This window comes from Pteropus vampyrus, unplaced genomic scaffold (genome assembly GCF_000151845.1).
Source record: "Pteropus vampyrus isolate Shadow unplaced genomic scaffold, Pvam_2.0 Scaffold261, whole genome shotgun sequence".
NCBI lineage: Eukaryota > Metazoa > Chordata > Mammalia > Chiroptera > Pteropodidae > Pteropus > Pteropus vampyrus.
Window position 1 is genome coordinate 449177 of NW_011889042.1, and position 10390 is coordinate 459566.

At 32.2% G+C, this 10390-nt stretch overlaps 1 protein-coding gene across 1 annotated transcript in view; it reads left to right on the forward strand.

Annotated features, from left to right (window-relative positions):
- The window catches only part of BCAS3 (BCAS3, microtubule associated cell migration factor), a 535625-nt gene that overhangs the window by 122866 nt on the left and 402369 nt on the right, over window positions 1-10390 (forward strand). Inside the window, exons 9-10 of the mRNA XM_023520385.1 lie at window positions 5565-5641; window positions 9880-9963. Of these exons, the coding sequence (XP_023376153.1) occupies window positions 5565-5641; window positions 9880-9963 (161 nt within the window). The remainder of the gene's footprint in view (window positions 1-5564; window positions 5642-9879; window positions 9964-10390) is intronic.

Consider the following 10390-nt stretch of genomic DNA (forward strand, 5'->3'; position numbering starts at 1 on the left):
GTTATAGTTAGAATCATATAGTACGTAGCCTTCTCAGATTGGCTTCTTTCATTTAGTAATATGCATTCAAGTTTCCTTCATGTCTCTACCTGGCTTAAAGATTTACTGTAAAGCTACAGTAATCACGACAGTGTGATATTGGCAAAAGAATAGACAGATAGATCAATTGAACAGAAGAGCCCGAAAAAGATCTTTGAAAAAGAACAAAGGCAGAACAATGGAACAAAGACATTCTCTTCAACAAAAGGTGCTGGAACAAGTAGACATTCACATGTAAAAAACCGACTCTAGATACAGACCATACATCTTTTAAAAAAATTAACACAAATTGGTCACAGACCTAAGGCAATACAGAAAAGTATAAAATTTGTAGATGATAACAGGAGTAAACCTAAATGACCTTGGGTATGGTGATGACTAGTTATAACACCAAAGGCGCAATTCATGAAAGAAATAATTGATAAGGTGGACTTTATTAAAATGAAAAATCTTCTGCTTTGTAAAAGACATTGTCGAGAATGAATAGACAAGCCACAGACTGGGAGAAAATATTTGTGAGAGGCACATCTAATAAAGGACTATCATCCAAAATATATAAAGACTCTTAAAACTCAACCAGAAGAAAATCACCCATTTAAAAAATGGGTCAAAGACCTTAACAGGCCCCTCACTAAAGAAGATATTCAGACGTCAGATAAGCACATGAAAAGGTGTTCCAGATCTTATATCATAAGAGAAATTCAGATTCAAACTATAATGAGATACCACTCCATACCTATTAGGCAAACCAAAATCCAGAACACTGACAACACCAAATGCTGGCAAAGATATAGAGCAACAGGAAATCTCATACATTGCTTGTGGGAATGAAGAGTGTATAGCTATTGTGGAGGACAGTTTGGCTGTTTTTTACAAAACTAGTCATACTCTTACTAGGCAAAATCATACTCTGATGATACACCAATTGCACGCCTTGGTATGTACTCAAAGGAGTTGAAAACTTGAGTCTACTTAAAAAACCTGCACATGGTGTTTATAGCAGCTTTGCTCACATTGCCAGAGTGTAGAAGCCACCAAGATGTCCTTTGATGGGTGAGTGGGTAAATAAATACAATGTGGCAAATCCAGACAATGGAATACTATTCTGCATCTCTTTTTATTGCCAAATAATATTCCATTGTATGTATTATACTACAATTTATCTACCCAGTGATGGATATTTAATTTCCATTTTTGGGCTATTATACTTTCTTGAATGAAGGTTTTTATGGGGAAATATATTTTCATTTCTCTTGGGTATAAGTATTTGTGTGAACATGCATTTTTATTTATCTTGCCTATGTACCTAGGAGTCAAATTGCTGGATTATATGGTAATTCTACACTATTTGAAAAGCTGCCAGGCAGTGTGATTGTACTGTTTTTATATTACCACCAGCAGTGTATGAGGGTTCTAATTTCTCTACATTCTCAATAATAATTGTTATTGTTTTTTTATTATAGCCATCCTACAGGTATCTCATGAAGTGGTATCTAATTATAGTTTTGATTTGCACTCCCTGATGGGTAATTATGTTGAATATCTTTTCATGGCTTGTTCACCATCTTATATATTCTTTGTCAAATTTTATATTGAGTCGTCTTTTCCTCATTGAGCTGTAATAGTTCTGTTTATATTCTAGATACAGTTATCAGATATACATTTTGCATCATTCCTATTCTGTGAGTTGTCTTTTCTATTTCTTCGTGGTATCCTCTGAGGCACAAAAGTTTTAGTTTTGATGAAGTCCAATTTATCTATTTTTCCTTTATCACTTGTTATTTTGGATGTCCTTTCTGAGAAAGCATTGTCTAATCTAAGGGTATGAAGATATACCACAATATTTTTTTCTAAGAGGTTAACACTTTTAGCTTTTTCATTTAAGTCTTTGATTCATTTTGAGTTAATTTTTACATGCAGTGTGAAGATAGGGCTCAGTGTAATTACTTTGCATGTGAATATCCAGTTGACCCATCATCATTTGTTGAAAAGACTATTCTTTCCCCATCTACTTGTTTTGGTACTCTTGTTGAAAGTCAATTGAGCATAAATGCAGACATCTGTTTTTTTTTCCAAAAAGGTCTGAAATCTTTTAAGTTGTCTTTAGCAAGAAAAATAAGGCAGAGTGTTACAGAGAGTAGTTAAATCATGTGTTTTTCAAAATGAATCAGGTCAACTCCCCATTAGGACCAAGGTTTTGGGAGGATGCCATCTAATTTTCCTTAGTCTCATGTGCCTTTTTAATTTAGCAGAGGAAGAATCTTCATTTAGTGTGCTTTTCGTGGTTTTTACCTTTATTTAAATTTGGAAATCGAAGTTTTTAAATATCAAGTTCTCTTTTACTTTGTTCACAAACATCGTAAACATGTTAGAATTAGTCCCAGTATTATGGAGGTTTGGTTTTTTCCTTTACTTGTTTTCAAAGTTTAGCTGGAGGCAACAGTTAATCTTTAAAGGAGTCATGCTTATAAAGTTGGGATAGTGCTGAGTGAGTGATGTTCTGCTGATTCCAGCTGTAAAATGTTTTCGGAGAGCAGAAAAACAATTTGCTTGTATTCCAATACACTGTAGTCCTTGAGGTCCACTGAGTTTCTAAAAACATTGACTCAAAAAGTGAAATGAAGAATTGTTAACTACATTTTTCCTTAGTATCCTTTTGTTTTAAAGGAGAATATACATATTAAGATCTATTGAGGCAACATGGCTATCAGAATCGATTGAGAGTTAGATTATGTTGATCTTAAAGTTCAAGGGATTAGCTACCTCTTATGTAATGCCACAGTTCACAGGGATTTATTTCTGCTTTTCACTGGTTCTTCTTTCATGACATTTAAAAGGGAGAAATTATCTTATAGACCATATTTATACTCATTTCTCTAGCTCCAAAAATATTCATGGAATATATGTATATTCATATATAAGTACATTTTTGTATGAATAAGATTAGTGTACTCAATGGGAGTGTACTAATGAAATCTATTATGTGAATAATGCATATTATTTGTTAGAGTGTGTTGTCTCGGAGTATTTTAGTGGGCCTTCATCCTGTGTATTTGTCTACAATATGTGTCCATTGAGTGACACTTTTCCAGCATCCCAAAATATCCTAAATATACTCCTTCAAACCCTGAAATAAAGTTTTTAAAATGATGTGTAAAAAATTAGAAAGCTCATATCTTTTATTTGATGTGTCATGTGGACTTTCTCACAGGGTCATCGTCTTCTTTATAAGTTCTTTATCTTCCTTAAAAATGAAAACTCAAAATAGATGGCAGTTGAAGGAAGTGAAATGAAAACTACTGTATAATGGAGACAGCTTCAGTGTATGTTTCTTTAGTGCTTGTGAGCACAGCACAAAATGATGACCATAACTACTCAGAAGGCTCTCTGAATTTAGGGAATAATGTAATAAATATTTAAGAAAGGTTTCTATTAATAGCTTTAAAATGAAAGATCTGGCTCTTAGCTGAGCACACTATTTGAATATATGAAAAATTTTCTTATGTAGATGCTTTATTTTGCCAGTGACTTATAAATATGCTCTGATTAATTTAGGTGCATTCTTTAATTTATTCAAACGTCTTCATTAAGCTATTTTGCAGGTAGTGTTCTAGGCAGTGGAGATTCAGCGATGAACAAAAAAAGATACAAATCCTTGACCTTACATATCCCTGTAATTAAGTGGGAGGAAGATAGAAAATAAAGACACAAAAAATAATTATATCACAGAAAATATAAAATATTTTTATTTTTGACAGTAAATATCAACATAGTTAATTATTTTTTTCTTATTACTAAATATGCTTTTGAATAAACTCATACCTTGATCACGCTATTCCTTGTAAGATGAATAACATAGACTGGGACCTTCTGCCAGGTAGGGTATTGTCAGCTGTGCAGTTTACAATTCAGAAATGCTATTTGTTTGCTATTATGCACATATGTTTCATGTAATTCGGCTATTTGTTTTTTGCCATGGGAAGAAAAGGTTATTGTTATAAAATCGTGTCTGTCTCATGATTGAATAAATTTAGATTCCAAATTGAGACTTAAACTTTGAAATAACCTTCGTTTGATCCTCTAGTGTACATTTTTAGAGAAAAACATTTGTGAAAATATTAACCAGATACTTGTGGAATGATAAACCAGGAGTTCTTTAGGTTAGGCTTTTCATGTTCTTTGATTCTGCAGTCTTCTTTGACTAGTGACCTTTTTTTTTTTTTTGGCAGCTAATTGTTTTTTATTGACTTTATCAGTAACAATAATATTGTTTAAAGTGTATAGAAATCAACAATAAATAAGTATTTTCATATAAATCATTGGAGTCTTTTTAATGTATTATCAAACTCTTTTAATCATGAACATTCTATTTTATTTATCATTATTATTTTTGTTATGATGACATTGGGTAATGAAATCCAGTAAGTTTCAGGTATACAATTCAACAGTAAGACATATATATATTACCTTGTGTGTTCATTGCCTATAGTTAGATTTCTTTCTGTCACCACATATTTGACCGCTTTTACCTCACCTACTGCCTTCCTCTCCCCTCTCCTGCTCTGGTATCCACTAGTCTGTTGTCCATGTCCATGAATCTCTGTTTGTCCTGTTTGTTGCTTTTAGGTTTATAGCATCTTTAAAGCAGTTTTGTGAGCAGTGGAACATTATTTCGTGTAGTTGACAGATGAGGGCATTAACCTCAGAGACCTTATTGGCATGGCCAGGAGGGGAGATGAGAGCCTCTAGGATGACAGACATCACTTACTTGACTAAATTGTGTGTATTGGTTAGTAGAGTTCAGGAAGATGGCTCTGGTGTTTCCATGTAAGGATGGTGTTCACTGTCAGGAATATGTGATTTATTCTTGTTGAGAGAAGAGAACTGCAAAATAATTCTTTCTACCAGTTTGTTATTGGCTGGGCTGAAGACAAGAAGAATGAAATTGAATGCCTAATGTAAATACATAGGGATATGTAAATAGTTTCCCAACATCTTACCGTTGGGGCACCCTTTGTGGCTTACTTCTTTTTGGTCCCATACTTAAGTACTTTTTTGTTTGTTTGTTTTTTGTCCACCGTAGTATTGTCATTTCCTTTTATGTGTATGTCTTCATCTCTTGCCCTTAAATTCTTGAACCAAGTGTATCATTCCTCTTTCCTCGCTAGACATTGTTGCTTGACTTATGAAGTTGTAGACTTATGAACTTAAATGTTTCCCTTTAGCTTCTCTCTTTTGCTCTACCAATAAACTGTATAAAATACCTAGTTTTTACTAAAAGTGATGATCAGTTCTTTCCATATTAGTTTCTTTTTGGAACAAGTGAAAACCAAAAAGGGAATGTAGAGGAGAAAATAAAGAGCTTCATTTAGCTATTAAAATAATGACTAATACTATGGGAATTTTATGTGAAACTTGAAAAAATAAAAGCATTTGATTGTTCCATTTTTTTGGCATAAAAATATGATGCACCAACAGAAAACCTATTAAGAAGTTTCTCAATATTGTCATTTGAAATTTTTCAGGCTGCTATCCTTGTCCAGGGCCCAACATGAATCCTATTGCTCTTGGGAGCCGCTGGCTTGCTTATGCAGAAAACAAGGTAAGGCATGGCCGATGTGTGGACTCTTGGTAATGGAGCAAGTGTTGAAGAATTTTCCAAAGTAATTACCAACCAGTAATGAACTTGCTAGTTTGTTTTCTTTGGTTTGGTTTTGGTTTTAGTTGGATACCTGGTAATTGTCCCATCTCCCTTCTTGCATAAGAGCAGTATTTGGACTCCATCTTAATTTTCTGTGCTTAGTTTTGTATAAGAAACTTTACTCCATTAATCTTAAAACACAGCATTGATTTTACCACGGTAGTTTCTGTGGACTTCTCTCTCTATTGGTAGATTGGGAGCCTAAGGCATAGAATAATTTTACTTTAACTATTTGTCTACAACAAATCTAAACAAGAGTTCAGCCATTTGTTTTAATAATTAAATCACAGATGCTCACATTTTGTTGAATTTTCAATTTCATTTATCTATTAAAGTCATCATAGTAAATGAAGATATTATAGCTATATACCAAAAGTTTTATTTACGTCCAAATCAAAGCAAAAAGCAAATTAGAATTTTCAGAAAGAAAAAGTGAAATTCTTTTTATGCCATTTAGTGCCCTGCATGGGAATATAGAACGAAATCTAAAAAATATTAGACCTCAAAGATTATCATTTTTTGTTTTACTTTTGCTTGTTTATAAATATTTATTGAAGAGTTTTTGACATAAGTCTGGATATGGTAAGTACAGTAAGTATTTGGTGAAACCACAGAACAAGTAAATCTCTAGCCTCTGGAATTCTCAAAATCAAGAAACTACTGAAGAGTTATTTTTCTGGATGAATTCCTTGATGCTTTTTCCAAGATTCTGTCTGCTACAGGTGAATCTGTTACATCTTACTGAATGCTAGAATGCCATATTTAGGCTTCATCCTGTTCTTTCTTTTGATTTTCTAACAAGACAGGATGCATACAATTCCGTGTGGTGACAATGGTTTTTTCTAATGTGTACATCTATAATACATTTCTTTGAGTGCTGGAGACAATCAAGAAGATGTAATGATTGTCATTGGCTCTTATAGATGCGTTCTCATGTGTGAAAAATTAGCTAGTTAGAATACAGGTGTTTTGCCTTTGTAGAGAGAGATATGTGTCAGTAAAATCTGGTATTACACAAAGGGACCAGAAAGTGTAGTGTCATTCACAAGGAGTTTGCTAATCAGATGATTTTTCCATGCTTTGGAAGAAATATTTCCAGATAAATGCCTTTCTATGGTATTTACATAAGAGCTAGTATTTATTAACAGTTTCTCATTGTTTTAGCTTTTGGTCTGAGTATTGAATTACAGAATTTAATAAAATTTTAGAATAACAATCTCTTTCAGTGAAACTACTATTTGACTGAAATTTTAAGCAAGAGGTCATGTATCTTGATTTTTTTTTTCATTGCCTCTTTTAAACTGTACTTTTAACTTGGAAAACTTACAGAAAACTTGCAAGAATAAATTTAATGCAAATAGCACAAAGCACATTCATTTACTCTTTACTCAGAATGACCTCTGAGCCATTTCAAAATAAGTTACATATATCATATTACCCCTAAATACTTGTTATCAGCCAGTTTAATATTGATAATATACTTTTATCTAATTTACCATTGGTATTCCAGTTTAGTCAATTAACTGTATCTAGTCATTTGTAGATTTTTTTTTTCTGTAGTGCAAGATCTAGTCTAAGATCAGATATTATATTTTGTTGGAATGCTTCCTTAGACTCTTTTAATATGGACTATTACAGTCTTTCTTCGTCTTTTACAACATCAAAAAGTTTGAAGACTGTAACTCCCTATCTTACTCCCTGCTCTTTTTTAAACCCTATCTCTACCCCATACTCTTTAAAAAAAAAAAAAAAAGAATGATTTTAATTTTGAGTTTTTGATGTTTTCTCTTGATTTATTGAAGTTAAGTATTTCTCTTCTTCTGTGTCTTTTTGTATCATAATATATCCACACTCATCTCGTACTTGCCCCACCTCAGCCCTGGAATCTGCTACTCCTGTTTCCTTTTAGTGGGCAATGGTATTAGATACTAAGCTTTGCTCAGTAGATGTGCTCATTGTTACTGGTGTCTTTTTGCTTGTAGACTCTTTCATTGACCAAAGTTTGGAAACATGCATATTATATACACACACTTACTTCTGTATATACATAAATAGGTAAATACACACATATGTATACTTGTGCCCCTATGTATACACATATGCACATATTATTTTGAAAATGAAGAGTTCTCATTGAACTTTCACAGGATTCTTTTCATATTTTTATATTTGTATGTCTTTTGTTTTGCACAGGAGACCCTAGCATAAGCGCTTTTTCTTCATTTGTTCAATCCTATAATACAAATGGTAATTGCAGAATTGCTTATTCATATGACTACAAAAATCAAACCAAATAAAAAGAGTTTAGTATGTTTTTGCAATTCTCCCCACTCCCATCACTGCCTAACACTGAATGTGTGCACTCAAATACTGTGTTCATATTTTATTTTGATTAGTTTGTCCTTCTTTGCTTCTTTTCTGCTTTCCTTCATTGTTGTTACAGTTTTTATTTGATATATAATTGTGTGTATTTCTCTTTACATTTTATTTATATGTTTATATATTTTATCATATGTTATATATGTTTATATTTCCCTTTTTTTCCCAAAAGATAACATATGTGCTCTTTTGTACATTGCTTTTTTTTACTTACCAATATTTCCTGGAAATTAGTCCATTTTATAGAGTTTTGTACTACAGAAATTTCTGATTTATCTTTAATTTTCATGAACTGAGAGGTAAATGTAATTTTCTAATGATTCTAAGCTTTAAACAAAAAATTCTGGTTTAATTATGTTTCCGTAGAAATGCTGACTTAGAATTTAGTTTTTGTTGAATTGAAAAGGTGATAGTATTGCTTGTTATCACAAATTTGTCTTTGTTTTAATTACCTGAAGTAGGGAAGAGGAGGTGATTTCCAAGATAATGCTGTTACTTGCACATGCGGCAGGAGGCAGCAGAGGGATAATTTTTATACTTCTTTTGAATATGTATTTGTGAATGAATGAACGAATGAGCGAATGAATTAGATTCTTTTTATTAACTAGAACAATCATTTTCAAACTCACTGTTTTCCTCTATGTGAAACCACATTTGCTGATCACCTGTCATTTAGAAAATTCCTCACCACTGACCTTGAGATCTACTTAGCAGCCATTCAGTGGGCAACTTGACAGCTTCTATTAGACTTTTAAATATATTTTATTATAGTATTATTATTGCTTTGAGTGATTGTTTTTTAATATAGTGTTAGTGATGCAGAAAATTTTGATTTCAAAATAAAGGAATAAAAAGTTTACATATTAATCTTATCAGATGGCCTGGTTTTAAATTGTATAAAGCATTTTTTGTTCTTTTGTTTTGGGAGAGGTAGATTTTTTTTCTGAATTCTATAGACATTTAATAATTCATGTCGCACCATGGAACTTTTCTAGTACTCTACTACTGTCATTTTATTAAATATTTTTAAATGTAAAAATCTGGCTAATTTTTTTAATGCAGTAGCAGTGGAGGATTTAATCTAAGTTTATTGCTCAGCACATGAGAGACTCATGCATGTCAGGCAATTTTCACTTTGAAAATTGACAAGTTAAGTTATTTACACCGGGCATGAATAAAGGCATGTCATTTTCATTCTGATGGTAGATCTAGTAAGCCTCCTGAAGTGATAGCTACTATATGTATAGTAGCTGATGTTTTCATAATTTGTGCCACTTTTCCACTGACATGGTTGAAAATGTAAATATGGCAAATTCTTTTGTGTGTTTTTTTCAAGTTGCATTTTATAATCTTTATGTAAAAATTTAGAAGACAGAACCTCCAATTTGCTAATATGTTAAGTATTTAATGTTAGAAAGGCATGTCTCAGTCCTTTGATTATATTTTTAAATTTTATTTGTGGAAAGGCTGCCAGATCTCAAATCCTACCATTTCAGAGTTTATGAATTCTTAAACACTATTCATCTTGTAATTGAAAATCATATTTGAGCATAAAACTTCCTGAGCAGCACCAGTAGATTATAAAAGGGGGTATAAGTATCTCAACAGGGCTTTTAGCTGTTTGTATGAAGTACATTCATGCAAACATTCCCACCCACCACCATCATGATGCATCGTAAATAAGCTCTATCCTAATAGTCTGTAGAGTTAAACAGTTTAATAGAAATGACTTTTTGGTTTTTCTCTCTCTCTTTTTCCAGTTGATTAGATGTTATCGGTCCCGTGGTGGAGCCTGTGGAGACAACATTCAATCTTATACTGCCACAGTCATTAGTGCTGCGAAAGTGAGTATCCAGTAGTCTCTGAGAGTTGTGATTATGTGGAGTGATTACCAAGTTTCTCTCCTGAATTCGGTTGAGATTGTCTCTTCCCTTTTCATTCACAAATGAAAGTAAGAAGTAAGTCAAAATTATTGTCACCGAGGAGACATGGTGACTAAATGATTAGGTATTTAATTTCTTAAGGGTCATAAATAATACTTTATTTTCTATTTTAATGTTATAGGGTTTATATTTATTTAATTTTAAATATTTAAGTCTTTTAGCTAGATTAAAGTCTGTTATGTAATTAACACTTTGGAAAGACGCTTTATATGTCTTAGGTACCGACTTCTGGATTGTTTTTGTATGATTTGCATTATTCTACCTATACTGACATCCCTTTGCATCTTTGAACATTTATGAATCTATTTGACATAAAAAGAATATTATT